The sequence below is a fragment of the Miniopterus schreibersii genome, assembly GCF_964146895.1.
Source record: "Miniopterus schreibersii genome assembly, chromosome: 13".
Lineage (NCBI taxonomy): Eukaryota > Metazoa > Chordata > Mammalia > Chiroptera > Miniopteridae > Miniopterus > Miniopterus schreibersii.
Genome location: NC_138113.1, coordinates 12,649,317 through 12,668,561, shown reverse-complemented (window position 1 = coordinate 12,668,561; position 19,245 = coordinate 12,649,317). Strand labels below are relative to the sequence as shown.

The 19,245-nt window shown below is 51.6% G+C and overlaps 1 protein-coding gene across 1 annotated transcript in view; it reads right to left on the bottom strand.

Moving 5' to 3' along the window:
* Positions 1 to 8,017: 8,017 nt before the first annotated feature.
* TOGARAM2 (TOG array regulator of axonemal microtubules 2) overlaps positions 8,018 to 19,245 on the bottom strand; it is a gene marked incomplete at its 5' end in the record, with an annotated part of 35,660 nt that continues 24,432 nt past the window's right edge. The window contains 4 exons of the mRNA XM_081156643.1: positions 8,018 to 8,489; positions 11,078 to 11,164; positions 17,049 to 17,265; positions 18,155 to 18,344. Of these exons, the coding sequence (XP_081012769.1) occupies positions 8,233 to 8,489; positions 11,078 to 11,164; positions 17,049 to 17,265; positions 18,155 to 18,344 (751 nt within the window). The 3' untranslated portion in view covers positions 8,018 to 8,232. The remainder of the gene's footprint in view (positions 8,490 to 11,077; positions 11,165 to 17,048; positions 17,266 to 18,154; positions 18,345 to 19,245) is intronic.

The following is a 19,245-nucleotide window of genomic DNA, read 5'->3' as shown; positions in this document are numbered from 1 at the left end:
TCTGTGTATGGGACAACGCTCAACCAACTGAGCCACACCGGCCAGGGCTCAAGTTCTTTCTTGTTAAAATAGATCATGACTCAAGAACATGTTAAACTGGGTTCTGGGAACTAAGCCACCTCTCCCGGGGAGGCCATGAGTCCCAGTAAATGAACCTCAACTTGACTTGTCCAGTTATTAAAACAGGGGTGCCAGGGATCTACTCATGAAAGGCACCCAAGGAACTGATTAAACTACCAAGAGAGGCGACAACGGACCCCTACTGGGAAGTGTCTGCGTACAGCCAGCTGTGTGCTCAGGTTTGCTCCGTAGCTGCGCTAATCCGCAGAGCAGAGCTCAGGCGGCCGCCGAGTGGGCTCCGGAGCCCAGACACACCCATGCGCGTGTGGGTGGACCCTGGGAACTGCCTGGGCTGCCGGAAATGGGAGGAAGTCCAGCCACCCAGGCGGGGTGGGGCTGAGGTGAATGTGTGAGAACGTCAAGTTTAGGAAATCTGCTTGACACAAAGCTGGGCGGTCTATCAGCTTCCAAGGGGCTGGGAGGCAGTAAAGGTCGAAGGGGAACAGCACCAAGCTAGCCCAAGATCAGACCGGTCAAAGATGTGCTTTTTTGGCTACCATCCCAACAACCAGAGTTAGCCAAGATTATTGGCAAATTAGACTCTCTACAATAAAAATAAAATCTGCCGCAATGGACGTCTTGTGTGGGTGGCATCAGCTCAGTTTCGGGCCTCCTGGAGGCCAGGCCTTTCTGTGTGTTCTGCCTTGGAGAGCGCACCGCTGGTGGCCGTGAGGACAAGCCCAATCCCACAGCTCCTCAAAGGGGTCACTCTTACCCTCCCCGCAAGAACCTCATCCTTGCTGGGCCCAGTCTACTTCCTGTGCTCAAGGGAGAAGGGAGGGCAGGTTTTTTGTTTTGTTTTGTCTTTTTAAACTAATTAAGCCACGGACCCAATCCATCAGGGACTCAAGCATCCACGCCTTTGTTTACAGGGTTGGAAACCAAGAAGGAATGTTGGGTATAAAGACGAAAGGGAGCCCAGCACAGGATATCCATTTAGAGGGTACATAGCACATCCATAATCTTATTTGGGCCAACTCCTTTCGGGGGTGTAGAGCCCCCCTCCTCCACACCCACAAAGGCGCCCCCACCCCACCCTCCTCGAGCTTTGGAGAGAGCGATGCTCAGCCAGCTCTTCATCCGACACATCAGAAACATAACAAACAGTTCAGCCCCAGGGGAAACACAATTTCCCAGTTCCGTCAAAAGGATTCATGGGGGGGAAAAAAAAGCAAATATAATATTCTGGCAGAAAAGTGATAGCTTTTTGCAAGTATAAATACACTCTTGAAAATGAACTGTAATTTCCCTCCACAGAGTGGGTCTGAGCAGTTGTTTACTATAAACAGCATCTATTTTCCTTCCTCGCATCCTGTACCCAGTTCAGAACCTAAATCAGCCCCACGGATAGAAAGTGCAGGGCAGGTGGACCAAAGAGACTTTTCTTTCCCTATGGAGAGTGTGTGTTTGACAAGACATGCCTCATAAACCCTATGCCGTGAATGAAAGGGAATTTGAGAAATATATTCTTTTGTCCTAAAATAAACCAGTGTTTTGCATGTATCAAGGGAGACCGTGCAGTGAATTGTGTCAACATGTTCGGCCATTGATCATCTGGTGAACAGCTTAGAAGCTGCCAACACCCACGCCATCCCCCAAAGGCAAGCTTTCCAAAGAGAACCTATTTTTCAGTAGCCCCACGTCAAAGATCCTGCTGAACCCTCGTGAAGTCAATGTTCTGAGCCTGTGTTAACAGAACATGTGACACTGTGCTGTCCTTTGCTCTCTGTGCCAGCCTGAGTCTAAGCAAAGCTCCACCAACCCACCCAGACGTTTTTTAGGAAATGTAATTAACGATGCATTACACACGCGGAGCAGCAAACATTCGCTCAGAGCTCCGATTCAGTTTTATGAAGGACCCTGGACACTGCTGGTTGGACGACAGTCCTGGCCTTCAGAAAGTAAGTCGCCTACAGCAGGGACCGCAGCGTTGGACGGCTCCGAATGCCGCGATTCCGACACCCTGACGTCTAGCACACGTGCGACAAACTGTTCTGGCCAGACTGGTGGCACTAGCAGGGCTCAGGGGATGCCCACAGGCAGCCCAATGGGCCTACATGGGAAGAAGAATCGAGAAACGGGAGGAAGAAAAAGGAGGGAGGCGGGGAATGTGACAGTCACTCTTGGCAGCCTGAGCTTATTGCTGCTGGAATTGGGACACCCAGCTGAGGCCTGACACCATCACGTCCCGCTCTGCGACCTGGATTCTTGGGAAACCGAACTCATAAGCTCTCTGCTGCTGTTGTTTTCAATGCTCATCTTGCATGTTAAGATTGTGACTAAGAGAGCTCAGTACCATGTCCCCCTGCTCCTAGATCTGCGAGTTGACCCAACAGGACAAAACTGTTTATTCCCATGTTGAGTCCACGGTGATCTGCAGTCAGATGGTAGGAACGACTTCAGCGCCTTCTAAACAGCAGGTGCTACTGGGATGAGGCTCGAGTTCATGATTATACCTTTACTTTGTGGCAGTGCTACTTTCTCAAGATACAATTATCTACATTGTTTTATTAGATCATCTGAAAATCCTACGATGTGAAAAAAAGTAAGCAAGTTTTCAATATCTTTTAGATATTTTTTAAAAAAATAAGTTGAGAAATGTCAGGTCTTGCTCCAAAGACACTGCCAGCTCAGGCATGACAGGTCCCCCAGCCCCTGGCCAGGCTGGGTTCTGACACCTACCGAAGCAGTATTTAGATTACTCTGGGGGTCAGCCCTAGAAAAAGATGCTACAACCTTCTTTGAAAGAAATTCTCAGTTTTCTCCAACATTTACAAATAGGATATTATTTTTCATATCCGACCAAAGTCCAGCTGTAATTTTAGCCATTCCTATTAAACTAGTTTGCATGGAAACTCAAGCATAATATTGAAGAGAATTTTTAAAAATAATAATTCCCCTTTACACACACACCTTAACCACTCCCCATTCTTCCCACGCATGCACGTATAAAACTGCACATAGAAAACATTTTTTAAGGAAAAAAAGTCAAGTCTTTTCCAAAAAAGTCTTTGTTTCTCATTGCCATGAACCCCAAAGCAGGCTTCAAGGTGAGCCCCCTGAAGGAGCAGGTGACACAGGAGACAGAGCCCCAAAGTGGGGGAAAAGCAGTGGATGAGATAGAAAGGAAATATAGACCCTGGGAAACAGATTGACTTTATGATAATTATTTATTTAGTTTCTCTTTTCTTCTTTGGAAGGAGACAGGATTGACTATGTTTAGAAAACCTGGTGCCTTTCAAGTCCCCTGCACCAAAAGGTGGCAGGTTTGTTCCCCAGGTGGGGCACATGGGGGGGACAGCTGATCTACGTTTCTCTCTCACATTGATGTTTCTCTCTCTCCCCCTTAAAAAAATAAAAAGGTATTGTTTAGTTAACAGCTTCTGACATCAGCACAGGAGGTGCTGGATCACCTTCTGGATATAAAAATTCTCAAGGAGAACCCAAGGTGATGCTAGTAACAGCTGTCACCCCACACAGAGGTAATTATAGAGCCATGATTAAAACAACACAAAACCTTCTTCACTGAGACACCAGGTGGCAGGATGTGGAGAAGCCGTAACACCCCCAGAATAAACCCCGGTAAGGATAAGACCAGACTGGAATCCCTCAGTGTCCCTGACTCAGAAACTCCCCCGGTGAGCAGCCGGTGTGCACAGCGATGCTGCTGGGCCTACCTGCCCAAGGGACTCCCATGGTCCAGCTGGGACAGGAGGTCAGGGCGCTGCTTCTCCAACCTGCCTGATCTCAGGAACCACCCATCTGCTTGACAAATGCAGACTCCCGTGCCCCTCGCTCCAGGGACAGATCTACAGCTAAGACTGGGAATCTGGATTTTTAACCAGCACCTCTATCTCCGTCTCCCTCCCTCCTCCCCAAGCAGTTACTTTCATCAACCACATTGGGAAATACTGACTTAGGGATACTGACTCCCAGGTGTGGCTGGCCTGGAACCTAACCACCACTGAGCACCGAGACCGTGGCAGACTCCTTTGCTATGCGTAGCAAGCTCTGAACGAAACCTTGGCTTTTCTCATTTGACCGGTCTTCATGTATTTGCACAAATCATCTTGTCTAAGTGTCCACAGCGTGCCCTGGTGACCAGAGCAGACCAAGAAGGCCCACTCTGCCCTCAAGTTTTTAGGGGCAAAACTCTGGGGCCAGACTAACTTCAGGAGACTATGGGATTTTAGTCTGTCCTCTCAGAGGGCTCAGGCTGAGGCCACTTAAGGAGGTTAATATCTTGGAACCACTTTGGAGTCAAACAGACCTGAGCACAGATCCAGGGTCCAGCCACTTCCTCCCTGTGTCTTAGGGCCCGGCCCCCACAATGCGGTCGCCACCAGAGCAGCAGCAACCACGTCATCTGGGGCTCCTTGGAAATGCAGACGCTTGGGCCCCACACAGACCTGCTGAATCAGAATCTGCACTTTGACAAGATGCCCAGAGGTTCCCACTCACTGGTTCAAGTCACGTACCAAGCGTCTCCATCTCTGAGGCCCAGTTTTCCTCCCTGGGGAAGCGGGGCAAAGAATAGCTCCCTCATGAGACGTCCAGAGGAGGACAGACTGGGAGCTTTTTGCAGGCGCTCAGCTGAGAGGTTGGCTCCTCCTCTGGCCTTTCCTTCCCGGGCTCCGTGTTCCTCCCTCTGTTAGCAGGAGAACAGATAATGCTCTTTACCCTCATCAGCTCTCCCTTTCTTCCCCTACCAGCAGAACCGAGTTAGGAAAATGGAGCCGGCTTTCAGCCAGGGAGTCCTGTGTGAGCCTCAGAGCCTGCCTGCCCCGCTGTCACCGGGGAGGGGAGGGGAGGGGAGGGGAGGGGAGGGGAGGGGAGGGGAGGGGAGGGGAGGGGAGGGGAGGGGAGGGGAGGGGAGGGGAGGGGAGGGGAGGGGAGGGGAGGGGAGGGAGCAGCCTGCCCGGAGAGCAGCCTCCAGATCTCAGGGCTGCGGTGGGTGGCTACGAGGGGCAGGTCCAGTAAGGAGCAGGGATGGCCATTGAGAGATGATAAGTCCCCAGGGGCTGGGAACAGCCCTAACTCCAGCAGAGAGCACTGACCGTGCTCTAGCCTCTGAAAGGAGCCCAGCACAGTGGGTCTCAGGCTCCACAAAGCCCCAGGCACATTATTCTTCCAACTCCAAGGGCAGCAGAAACGGCAAGACCCTGACCCAAGCTGCTCCTAAAGCTCTGACCCCCCCGCGCCCCCCCAAACACAATGGCCAACCTTCCGGGCCTCCTGGGCTCTTGGCCTTGTGCTCAGTACTTTACAAGAATTATTTCATTTGTCATCACAATAGCCCCGTGAAAATGACATGGCTGTCGTCCTCTCCCGCACCCACCTATCACACACACACACACACACACACACACACACACACACACACACAGGAGTGATAAGGAAAGATCAGAGGGGCGGACAGCAATGACAGTGTCTGGGCTTGAGTTCAGCCTCTGACTCCAGTGCCTGGCCTTAGTCTCTGCCCCCAACCCCAGGACACCCCGTGGCTGCCAGGGGAGCAGAGCCGGCAGGACAGAAGCCTCGGGGACCAAAGCCATTGCCACTTTTTGGCCACCCATTGGAATCACTTGAAGACAACCAAAATAATAATAATAATAATAATAATAGAGAGAAAGAGTAAGAGAAGAAAAGGAAAAGCAGAACAAGACAGCTATCTGGGCCTCACCCCAGAACAACTGAATCAAAACCCCCAGGTATGGGGCCCAGACAGCACTATTTTTTAAAATCTCATCAGATAATCCTGAAGCACAGAAGGAAGGAGGTGACGCGGAGAGAGGAAACACGACAAGACTTGGGCCTGTAAGAAAATTTTTCTAAGATCTCAAAAATTTCAGTTGATGAAAAGGAAGTCCTAAGCAGTTACCTGTTCTCAAGTCTTTGGTCCTTGATTTTCACGGGGGGCGGTGGGGGGGGGACCTTCCATATTCCATAGCTGGAGACTATTCCCACCTGAAGAGCACTTTAGGAAAGTAGAGTTGCTGGCCACACACACAACCAAGCAGGGGGTGGTGACTCAGCTCAGACCCACCCTGGCTCCCAGGCCGACCTTTACTCCCTGTGACTGGCCTTCCATTAGCCTGCTTCTTGCAGGCACCCCCAGGTCACTAATGCGCTCACTTCTCCAGACCCCTGGCCTACAGCCCAGAGCCCAGGGTGCCTGGGACTAGGTTAAAGCCTGAAATAGTGAGAGAAAACAGAACTAGGCAAAGACATATTCTTTGCTTTTCACCTGTGTTCAGTTGTTTTCAGCAATGGGGGTGGGTACAGAGCACAGGGATAGGGAAGCTTTGGGTTTGAAAATGTACTTGGAAGATAGAACAGGACCGCAGGGACACAGGACAATGACCTTGAGATTAATCTCTGCCTTCAAAATCCCTGCAGTACTCGATCCCTGGGCTCCTATAATTCTTAAAAGCCCTGAAATGTCCTGATGGGTTCTAGGATCTTGACAAGCAGAAAATTCAGTCTGCTAACCAAACCCAAAAAGTTGACTCAAACTCACAGCAAACAAAATCAATTACATTGTGGAAAACTTAACAAACGCTTGAAATCAGCCTCATGAGCATCTCTGATGGCTCTCTGCCTAGCAGGCCTTTAACCTGGTTCAGACAGAATGAACAAAGGGCCGGGAAGCCCCTGCTGGGGTCACAATTAGGTGAGAAGTGCTCACACTGGGGCTAGAATTACCCAAAGTCACACTTATTCTGCCTATTAAAACCCACCCCCCAGGATGTCTGTGTGGTGCCCGAGCTTGCCCTAGGACAAGGGGGGGGGAGGGGGGCGGGCGGCCTAATTACACCAGGCAACGTGGGCAAGATGGAAGAGTGGCCTCCTTAGCCAGGGCACCCATGGGGTTGGAAATACAGAGATGAGTCAATTTGGGGCTTCCCAGCCTACTCGGGGCCTAACTCCCCAGAAGAGGCTGAGAACAGAGATGCTCTGCTCTGGGTGGTGACATGGAGAGAACACTTGCCTGTGGCAAGCTGGGGCCTCCCGCTGCACCCTGTGGATCTGCCCAGAGTGCTGCTGTGGTCTGGCCTCCTTGGCTGGCACTGGGACTCTACTCGGCAGCCTTTTCTTTACCCGTGTGTTTGAGGCAATGACCTGAGCTCTAATTCTTCCTGGTGACACCACTGTCGACCTGCCACTGGCCCTAGTCAAGGCAGAGCCGCTCCTGCTGTGTCCAGAGCCCCAGCCCCGGATGGGACCCTCTCATTGCCAGGACGCCACGTCTCTAGCTGCTCCTCCCGTGGGCAGCACCTTCTCTCAGCTTCCCCGTGTCCGGGCCCATCCTGATCCCACACGCCTCTCCGGCTTCTCCATCCAGCCCAACTGGAGTAACCTGCTCCATTTCAGAGCGTCCACGTGACATGTGCACACCGTGTGGAGCTGTGTGCTCCACCACATGCTTTCATTTATGGTGTTTCGAGTGCAAAACACCATCTATCAACCTCCAGAGAAGGCTCTCAGCAGCGCAGATGTCCCACTCTCCTTGCCTTTGGATGAGCTGGATAGATCTCATGAGAAGGTTTGCGTAGGACCAGGCGACACTGCAGAAGAGGTTTTAAGGCAGAAGCACGTGTCCCCCAGAGTTGCTTGTTACACTCACCTCCAATCAGGCCACTGACGAGACTGGAATGCAGTGGCCAACTCAGGGTCCCCAGGTTTGGGGTGGGGGTTGTCCAGCTGTTCAAAGACAGGGGGCTATACCCCAAAATGGCCTGCACCTTGTGGGTCTGTGCTACGTTTTTCCCCCGTCTTTATCTCAGTGTTATCCACAGCAGGTTTTGCCGTGGTCATGTTTTGTTCCATTTGTTACAAACCTAGCGATTGAAAAACTCTCTGAGGTTAAAAAAAAAGTGGAAGATAGGAAAACCTTAGAAAAATAAGTCATTCTTTTATTTCTACTTCAAAATATACTGTGTACATCTGGAACTCTAAGGGGAAGTAGGCCGGGAGATCACGCCACCATAAAAATAAAACAAGATGCAAAGTAACGATCGCCAGTTTCTGATCCGCCTCTAACCCGCCGCGAGGCACGTGAGCTGCCGGCCTTGCTGCCCGGCCGTCCTCTGCCAGCGCCCTGGGGCTTTCTCACCCGGAGTCCGCGTCTAAGAGGTCCTGGAGCGTCTGGAGGACTTGTTTGGGCTGAGCCGCAGCCAAGTCCTGCAGCCGGGGGCCCATCTGCTCCCGGAGGCACCTGGACAGCCGCCGCAGCACTGCGCGGACGCTCCCGCCCCGCCCGGGCAGGGCCCCGGGCCCGGTCATGCTGCTCAGGAGGTGCCAGAGGACCGGGAGGACGTGGCGCTCCACGGCCTGGGGCTTTCGGGGGTACACCGAGGCCACCAGCACTGTCATGCAGGAAAAGAGAGGGAGAGTTAATTGAGTCGGGCGCTCTCTTGCTCTCCCACTGCCCTCTCTTGGGACACCAGCTCTGTCCCTCAAAGGGCAGGCAGCCCGGTGGGGCCAACTGATCCATTAGACACAGTGCCTGGGCCTCATGACCTGTTAGGGGCCCATGAACAGATTTTAATTTCTTTTAAAATCAGAAGAGGGAAATATGAAGATATGTAGCCTGGTTTATATTTGTGTTTATACCAAGTTTTATAAAATAACAGTTATTTTTTTTTTTAATGGGGGAAGGGGTAGGCAAAGGCAAAGTGCTCGGGGCCCATGACAGACATAGTGGGTCCCTGCAGCCCAGGAGAGAGGAAGAGGCAGGTGCACCCGGATCGCAGCCCCGCCTCTGTTACTTACTAGCTGTGGGAGCTTGAAAAGCTGCTGACCTTTGTGAGTCTAGTCCCTGATCGGTAAAGATCAGAATCCTGAACGAAACTCTTGCGATCATTAGAGATCAGATAATAAATGTACATGAAGTGCCGAAGCAGACTACAAATAGTAGCTAGGGCTAGTATTGCTTAAATCCACATTACCACCTCTGGGGCTTCACCCAAAGACAGAGAAAACTTGTACTAGAGAGAGAACTGGATACTCTTTCACATGGCGTATCTGGAAAATAAAGCAGCCAGCAGGAGTAAGACAGCATGGTCTTCCCAGGGGCTGGATGCCAAGCTGCACGGTAAGACCAGCTACCTGCTCTGCACACCTGTAACTCAAAAGTTTCCTAAATCCCCACCTGCAAATGAGGGTGAGAACTTTCCCAAGAACCAGGCCCAGGCACTGCTCCCCTGCTTCCACCAAAGGGTGAGGGGTCCACCTGCCCTGGACAGAGCGACCTTCCCTGTCTTGCCACAGCCGCCACACTGGACTCCTCTCTCTCCCAAAGGGAGGCATCAATCCCGCCCACCTGAGTTCCACGTGCCCTGGGGACAGAGAGGGGGGTCACCTGGCTCGCGGTGGGTCTTTCAAGCTGGCAGAGACTGGCAGTAGCCCTTCTGGGAGTCGTCACGAGGAAGAAAACCCCATTACACTTAAGCTTAAAAGGCAGCTGGAGTAATTAGCACGAGATTTATTCCTGCTAAACTGTGCTATTATTAGTCCCCACCTCATGTCAGTTGAAATTTCCTTCTGTGCTCCTGGCTGACACCTAGTTAACAGAAGAGCTGCATAGAAACTCTTGCTTTGTGGGGTCTCTTGGAAATAGAAAATATATACAGTAAATCGATCATCTAAAGCAGGGTACCCGCCCACCTCTGGGACCCACACACAAGGCCAGGAGCAAGAGATGGGGCAATGGAGGAGCTGCAATGATGCTTTGCAGGCCAGGAGCCACACGTGGCAGGCAGAGGTGAGAGCATGGAGACCAGCCTCTATGAGGAGGGTGGCGTGCTGGCACCCAGGAGGCAAAGATCAGGGCTACCCAGGCATAGCACGGAGGGTGAGGACCTGGCTTTGCAGCCATCCGCTTGGGGACAAATCCTGGATTACTCACCCAGGGACCTTGGGCACTTAACCTTCCTAAGCTCCATTTTCCTTATTTCTACTGGAGGGATAATCATGGGACCCACACCCTCCTTATGGGGTTGTTATGAGGACTAATGACCCAGAATCTATAACTGGGGGTGGGGAAGGGAGCTTAGTCTCGAGGGCCAGGCAGAGACAGGCCTTGCAGGCCACTCCAGGGAGCTTGGCCACTCTCCTGAAGACTGCTGGGAGCCTCTCAAGGATTTAAGCAGGGGAGTGGCATGATCCATCTGCATTGTAGGGGGCCCTCGGGAATCCAGAGAACAGACTGAATTCTGCCTCCTTCCCAGATGGGACCTTCCTGGATGGGAAGGAGGCTCTTAGCAAGCAAGAAAGATGACAAAAACAATTTTAGTAACCTGCCCAAGGTCAGAGTTGGCAGGTAGCAAATGGGGCTGTCCCCCTCAAAGCCTGTGTCCTTTCCATTCTGCAACCTCAAGGGCCATGGGAGAAGCTTTCAGCGCTGGAATGAAATCACTTGAAGCTAATGCTGCAAACTCAACACAGACAGGAGCTTGGAACGAGCTTTCCATGGCTGAAGCTTGAACAAGGCAGAGCCGATTCAGGCCGAGGCCCCATCTCCATGTAACACAGTCTGGGCACCTGGCCAAGGGGTTGGGTGGGGTTGGAATCCAGCCCGTGCGCCACTCGCCAGGCCGAAGAAGGGACAACTTTACCTAACTGTCATGACTGTGCTGCTGCTGACCCAGCCATGGGCCTGCAAGGCAGTACCTGCCCAGGAGGGGTCAGGCGCCCTTGGGCTACTAGCAGAGAAAAAGAAAGGCATCAGGGTTTCTTAGAAACTGTTTTGGTTATGTACCAACCTGCTTCATTTTCATCAAATACAAAGATCGTCTTCTGGCGATGTGGGGATTATCTTTAAAAACCAAATCACCAAATATTTTAAATGCTCTGTAGTTATTTTTGGTCTAAGATAAGTGGGTTCAGCAACATGCCAGGAGAGCAGCATAGAGATTGACTGAAAGGCTGGGGGGGTATGTTTGGGGGTGCTCACCTGGCAGGCGGTCTGTGACATCAAGCACTGCACGGCCACTCAGGAAACGCACCCGCCCAGCAAACACTTGCAGGAGGCAAAGGTTGTCTGAAAGAGATAAAGTGTGTCCGTGGCTGCGATGCTGCGGCTGAGCCATGGTGCCCGCCCGCTCAGAGCCAGGTACCCACAACACCTGCGTGGGGAACAGGCCCTTTGGGGAGCCAAGTTAATTTTTTCCAGGTCACAATGGGGCCACTTTAAAAAGTGAATGTACATGTGAGTGGTCTGGGGTAGTTAAACTGGCCCCAAACAGACTCCATTTCCTCCCACAGATCTCCTTCAGATGGTCGGTCAGTGTGCCCCCAAACTGCTGTGAGCTGTGGGGGAAAGAGGGTAGACAGATAAATAGAGATATATAATAGGTAGAGAGATAGATGATGATAGATAGATAGATAGATAGATAGATGATAGATAGATAGATAACCATTGATAGATGATAGATAATTGATAGATGATTGCTGTTAGAGAGATAGACATAGATAGATAGGAAACTGAAGTACTAAGCCATAATCACACCAAAGGGTAGATAGATATAGAAGAAAGATGATATAGATAGATAGATGATAGATGATTGATAGATAGATAGATGATAGATAGATAGATAGATAGATAGATAATAGATAGATAGATAGATAGATAGATAGATAGATAGATAGATAGATAGATGATAGATAGATAGATGATAGATAGATAGATAGATAGATAGATAGATAGATAGATAGATAGATGATAGATAGATGATGATAGATAGATGATAGATAGATAGATGATAGATAGATGATAGATAGATAGATAGATAGATAGATAGATAGATAGATAGATGATAGATAGATAGATAGATAGATAGATAGATAGATAGATAGATAGATAGATAGATAGATAAGGGCTGGGGGCAGATTCAGAAATCATGGCTCTCCTCAAAGCCTGAACTTGTGCACTCTGCAACAGGATGTACCCACAGCCAGGTGCTCAGGTATTTCCACGTGGAACATTTTCGGTGTCCTCTGTGCACGGGCATGGAGCTAGGAACTAAGTAAGACCCGTCCTCCCTCCTCCTCCTCTTTCCCCTCAAGAAGAGGGGGAGACAGACACATAAAATGAACTCTAACACAGTGGGAAGCACCATGCCCGCATAACTGAGAGCCAGGGCAGGGGGCAGGGGGCAGGGGGCAGGGGGCAGGGGGCAGGGTGGTATCTGGAGCTTTGGTGACCATCTCATCTCGCACATTGCAGAGTACAGGGCAATGTTAAAGCAGAGGCACCAAGTTTGCCCAAGCTGGTGTAGAGACCCAGAGCACCATGCCCCAGGTAGCTGGCCTCTCTACTTTTACGGTGAAGGGTGCTCAACTTTCCTGTCACGCCAGGTTTAATGTGAGCAGTAAAGCCTAGAGGTTAAGGTCATGGGCTCTGGGTTCAGATTGCCTGGGTTTGAACACCAGCCCTTCCACGTTTTACTCTGTAACATTAGACAAGTCACTTATTCTCTCTTAGCCTCAGTTTACCCATCTATGAAATGGGGATAATCCTAGTACCCTCCTTATAGAACTGCTATGAGGATTATGAGTTAACAAAATGCTTAGGACAGTGACTGGAGCATATAATTACTATTATTACCCTAAAATGCTCCGAAAGCCCAGCAAACTTCATGGTGGAGAAATCCATTAAAAGGCTGGAATCGAACTTTCAAACCCTTAAAATCCAGGCTCCATTAGCCTAGCCCAGGGTATTCTAGGCTCCTCTTCTGCACCCACAAAGAAGCCGTGACTGGTCATGGTGCTACCCACACCAATGGGCAAGAAAAGCCACACAATGGAGAGAACACAGCCACGGGCTGGCAGGCCAGACACCTGGCTTCCCTGGGCCTGGTCTCCCCTCTGCAATGGGGCAGAGTCCAGGGGGCCTCACACTTGCCCCGTTCAGCCCAACCCTGGACCACAGCTACTGGGAGGTCGAGGAGAGCTTTGAAGAAAGTGTGAAAAACGTGGTGGCATATGAACAGTAGTAGCAGAAACTGGAATCAAACTGGAGTCCTGACATTAGGTTTAAGAGTTATGATGTCACAATGCAATAAGCTCAGCAAGTTATGATGTCACACAGCCAGCTTCTCTGTGGCCACCCAAACTAGGTCTGTTCATCACGGGAAAAAACTGGGAATGAGCCACCTAAACAGAAAATATAAGCCATGGTGTAGCAGGTGATTGAGCTTTAAAAGGCGACTCAAGTGTGTAATTATATGTAAATGCTCCTGCTTTGTCTTTTTAAAAAACCACAATGCAGATTTCAATGTGTAATATAATCACAGCCATGTGTACAAACAGGCCAAAAGTTAATAATGGTTTATTTTAGGAGTTGGGACTGTAAGTGAGGTCTTTCCCTCCAGATGTGTTGCATTTTTATTTCCTCAATAATTAATAAGTATACTTTTACAGTGGGGGAAAGTATACTTTCTATTTTTAAATTAGCTAGAAAGACTGCATAATAGCCTGGGAAACTCAGTAGTGTTAAATGAAAGATGCAAAGTCAAAATTGTGTTTACATTCGGATTTTTAACCAGGGAAATCTGTGTGCATGCAGACAGGAGACAGAAGGTAAGAGGGATGTTGTTAAGCAGGTGGTGTAGTAGAGGGGCACCACAGATAAATTTGTAAATTCCATTAACAATACAGTGTTAGTCACATGATTCATATAAGGTAATAAGTTTAAATTCAGAGAGAAAAACAGCCGAAGTAGATCTGAAGCCACCCATTTCTGAGCTTATCTGCTCTCTCCAGCACTGGCCAGGGGCTGTGGTAAATGAAGAGAACTTGGGGCACTCAGAAGCCTGAATGTAGACATCTGACCGGGAGCAGGTGAGCTGTCAGCAGCCTGATGTTTTAATGAAGTTTCTTCTGTAACTCACCCAGTAACAGAGCCCAAAGAACAAGCAAAGGAACTGCCTTGATACCTGGACTAATGCCCCTAAAATCAGAAGGTCTCGGTGCTGACTAGAGAAGATGCCACTTCAGCCTCACCCCTAGAGAAGCCCTAAGGTAGGCAGGAACAAAGGGCAGAGGTCAGGGAGCCCAACGTGACCCCTTCCTCACCATCCCCCCCAAAAGGGACAGGGGCAGAAATCCCAGCTGTTGTGTAACCATCACACCACCTGTCCCCCCAAAAAACCTAAAAGCTAGAAGAGATGTGGCGGCTGGTGAGTGGACTTCATCGCTGACTCCAGAATGAAGGGGCATCCGAAGCAGCCCAAGGCCAGCCTCCCAGCTCGGCTGTGCGCTCTGGACTTTGTGCCAGAAGACGGCCTTGCCAGGCTGTGCTCTTGATCCCCTCAGCCCCGGGAGGTCAGGAAGCAAATACAGCATGTTGAGCTGTTGCTTTGTGTCTTTTCACATTTAAGTATTTCACAGCATTTCACAGATTCTCTCCAGCTTGGAGCCCAAAATCCCTCATAGGGCATGAAGGGCCCGGCTTGGGAGAAAGCTCTCTCTGCTCAAAGGGCTCCAAGCCAGTTCCAGGAGGGGGCGCAGGGTCCCCCGCAAGAACCACTAGGGCCACCAGGCTCAGCCTGGGTGATGTGGGAGGGAAGATTTGCACCTTTTCTCTCCTGTCCCACTTGCCCCATCCCTCCTTCCACCACCCAACCCCCTGGGACCGGGGTAAGTTTAGTCACTTGCATGCATGTCACCCTCTGCAGACCAGGCTCAGACACTCCAGACATGACAACCATTCCTGGAAGGAGTTTGCATCTACCATGGGCACACCTGGCAGTGAAGAACTGTCCCTGTTGGCAACCTGCATCCCTTCAGTTCTGGCCTAGGTGGATATGGAAACTGGCTCATCAATTCATAGTTAAGAATGCTTCCAAACCAACGTTGCTGGTGGGTCTGAGGGGGCAAGACCCACAGCAAATCCATGTGGCCCTGAGTACCCACTGCCACACCTGTTCAAATGATGTGGAGCCAAGGCCCTGAGCTTCACCCTTAGGGCCCCATGAGATTTACTGGGCTCCGCCATCCCTCTGAGGCCAACCCAATTCCATTCCAGCCTAGCACGGACCTAAGGGGTAGAGAGGAAAACGGTTCCCCTCATGCCTGGTTCCATTCTGCCTGCACCAAGTCCTCCAGCTGATGGACCAGAGCGGACATCGTCAGCCACACTTAAGGACACCCTGTCCCGAAAGGAAATGAGAACTCCAGGCGTCTTCCTGGAAACTGCAACCTGCCTCAAGGTGTGGTCAGATCACAAAGGCAGGCCATCCCCAGGGCCCCTTCAAGGTGCCCAGTCCACATGCACATAACAGGGCCCCAAGTAGAGGAGACCTGATCCTTAGGACAACTCCAGACACATGATTCTGCAGCCCAAACCTTCAGAGCCCCAGAGTGCTCAAGGAAGCTGGCCCAATGGCAAAGACAGAAAGGAAAAGATCTGGAGGGGAAGAGTTAAAAGTTCCTGTCCCCAGACAAGGGTGCTTATTCTCTTCAAATGGCTAAAGCCTATTTTACTTGGTGTAGGTTTTCCCAATAAATCCAGGTCCTGCGGTGATTTACCAAGAGCCTTGGTTATTGGCAACAGCAATCTCACTTACCCACAGCAGCACTGAAAACAAGCCATAATTTAGAGCTGGATTTATATTGTTTGTTCTACAGCAACAAACCCCGCAAATCATAAATTCCCTCTGAGATGAAGAGAGGAAATGGACAATATTTATGAACTGGAGAGGCGGAGGAGGGCCTGGCCAGGCCTGTGATTTGTAACGGAAACTTCTCCTGGAGGCTCCAGCCAAGGGCATGGTGCTGTCCCAGCCGCAGGGTGCTGGCCTCAGGCCAGGATGTGAGGATGGGGAGTGGGGGGAGTGTATGTGCCAGGTGGGGTTCCAGCCTCACTGTGGGGATGTTCTGTGGGTGCTAAAGAGAGGACATTGCTCTATGCTCCTCAGATCACAGGCTTTTGTACATCAAGGCAAGACTGGTTTGTGGAAACTCGTGGTCCTACTGGTTGGGACATAAGTCTAAGCATGAACTACATTCTCACATATACCAGGAGTTTTGAACTTGCACTTCAGCCTGTGTACTAGATACACTAAATAGCACCTGCAAATAATCTCTAAAAGGAATGGAGAACAGAAGTACATGCACTAAAATTCCACCTAATGTTCAAGAACCAAGATGTGATACTGCACAGTCCGTAGGGAACCGGGGGGCTCTTGCCTTTTCTGATGTCTCTCCCATAGCTCCCTTTTCTTTTCTTTTCATTCTTCCCCCAATCCCATTCCAATTTCATTCACCACCCCTCCCACCAAATCCCTCTCACCCAAAGCTCTGGCCCCAAACAATTTTCCTAAAAGGCAACTCATCCTTTTCACACTCAAAAAGCCAGTAGGACCCTGGCAAAACTCCCATACAGACAATCGAGATGGCCAGCCATCCAGGCCCACCCACCCGTCAGCTTTGTCACCTCCAGCAGGCTCGCCCTGCAGTCTCACCAGCATCCTGCCTGGTCCCCACACAAGCCACATTCACTGCTACCATCTCTACAACTAAGAAAATTCTTGACAGCTTTTCCCAACTCCTTCCTGGCAATCCTGACCTGTTTTTCCTTCCATACCCTGTTGGTTCACTCACTGTGGTGCTGGGTGACCCTGGGTGAGTCATTTATGTCTCGTGTACTAAAGGAGGCAAGACTACATCATCTCCACATCTCCTCTACTTCTCGCCATCTAAGACACGCAGGTGGATGTGACATGGAAGAGCTACCAACCGAGAACCTCGGAGGCCCTGGGCTGCCCACCCCTGCCCTACACAGCCTCTGGGGAAGTGTTGAACCAGTGCCTTTCACCCCTCTGCTGATTCCCAAGCAGGAACGATGGGCCCAGCCCAGGGCGGCACTAGGGAGGGAGCCAGCTGCCCACGAGAGCCGAGCAGGGGGATGGCAGGAGGCTCACCCAGGTTCTGAATCATCGCATCCATTGCAGACCCAGCAGCAGCATAAATCCCCGCGTTCTTGGAGTTGAGGTTGTCTGCGACGGCGATGGTGAGGGAGAACACCATGGGGTATAAGCGCTCCCTGAGGAGGGGAATCATCTGGGTGAGGGACTCCAGCGCCCACTGGTTCACTTTCTTGTTGGAATCCTGAAGTCTTGGGGTGAAAGCATCAAAGACCTATTGAGGGAACAGAAACCAAGAGCCCATGGGAACCCAGGCTGGGCAGGGGTCCCACAGACCAACCAACCACCTCAGCAGGAGGCACCCCTGACAGGGGCCATCCAACCTAGGCCAGAACCTTCTCAGTGGTTAGGAGTTCGCCTCCTCAAAGGGGGGGGGGGGGGGGCAGGAGGGAAGGACCACATGCTGAGCACTCGGTGTGCCCGGTTGGAGAACATCTTGTTAGGCACTCTGCACTCTCTTTCCTGGAATGATCCGAACAACCCATGAAGCCTGTGTTCCCATTCTCACTTTGCCATTAAAAACAAAACAGAAACTGAGGCTGAAAGAAGTTAAATCTCTTGCCCAGATCACACAGCTAGTAAGAAACTTGAGTGGAAACCGAGGTCTGCTGCCTTCATGCCTGTTTTCACCACTCTGCTCTGTGTCTTGACTCAGCAGCCTTGCTCCTGGAAGAAGCAAGATGTTCTGTTTTCCAGCCTGTGAAAGGCCTGTGCCCACTCCCCACCCATCCTGGCCCTCTCGCCTGGCCAACTACATGCTCTGCCCCCGAAACACCAGGCACGTAGCTAGACCAGCAGTGGCCCTTGGCGGTGGCATCCTTCACTCCTGCCCTCCTCCCCATAAACCTCCGAGAGGGCTAAGAGATGCCCAGGACACCCCTGAGCAGTGCCAAGGTGCCCAGTAGGAGGCAGTGCCCTCGCCCCTTCAGCCACTTCCAAGCAGTCTTAGAGTGTTACCAAGGCAACAAGATACCAAATGCTTGCTGGGCTCCCTTTACCACGAGGGGTCTGGCACAACGTCTAAGCCTGTTCAGAGTTTTCCAGACTGAAGCTGTACCCATGGGGAGAGGCAGGTGGGAGGGCAGGGGTGGGGCCGCGCTCACCTGGACCAGGTTGGCGGTGATGAGCTCTGGCTTGGCCTGGCAGTGCCCGAGGAGCTGCCCCACGCCTTCCATCCGAGACCGGTAGTCCTTGGCCTCCAGCAGCCGCGTCAGCTCTCGCAGCTGCTCCATCTCTGAGCCACCCCGCCTGGAGGAGCGCAGCCCGGCCAGCTTCGGGCCATCGGAGCCGAGCCTAAGTGGAAGGAGCATCTGATCTGGGCAGCCCAGGGACTGGACACACCTTATCCCGTCCCCCCTCCCACAAACAGGTGGGGCTCGGGAACTCGGGCAATCCCTCTTCCTTGGGGGACAATTATATAGTTCCCTAGAGCCCCAGGGGCAGGGCTCTGTCTTCCTGCCTTTCTTTCTTTTCAGAGGACAGGGGAAGAATGGAGGAGAAAGCTTGGAGAGAGGGGTGGGAATCCACAAAAGCCTAAGTGGGGCACATCTCGTCTTAGAGTGGGGAGGACCTTGAGGTGCCTGAACCCTGACCCCTAGTTGTCTGGGTGCTGCTCACAGTCGGGTAACTAGCGAAATGTTCGGAAGCCCTGTTCTCCTAGGTTGGGATTGCATGCCCACCATGCCCCCTGGCCCGGTCCAGCCAGCATGGGAGCAGCTCCATACAAAACTCCTAGCCTCACCCCAGCTCAGAGCCTGGCTCTTTGAGCTCATGCCTAACACCGAGTCCCACCAGACAGAGCCCGACATCACTCTTTCATTCCTACACTCCACGCTCCGCCTGCTGAGTGCCAGGACCTGTGCTGAGCACTGAGATCAAGGAGATGAGAGAGGCAGCCTGGCCCTAAGGGCTCACAGGCCAATGGGGGACAGGGCAGCTAAGCCAATGGGCTGACAGAGGACTGGAGAATGGGGTCACCTGTCCACCCAGAGGACACGGGGGCACAGAGTGTCAGAGAGCTTCTGGGAGAGGGTGGCAGGTGAGCTGAAGCTCGTGGGATCTTGTAGAAGAAATAGGAATGTTCTGAGTGGGGATGGCCCAGCAGAAGGCAAGGAACCAGCAGAAGGAAAGGCACAGCAGGCGGAGAGGACGTGGAGGGGCAGGGAACACGGGCTTCTCTGGCCCGGCTGAGAGC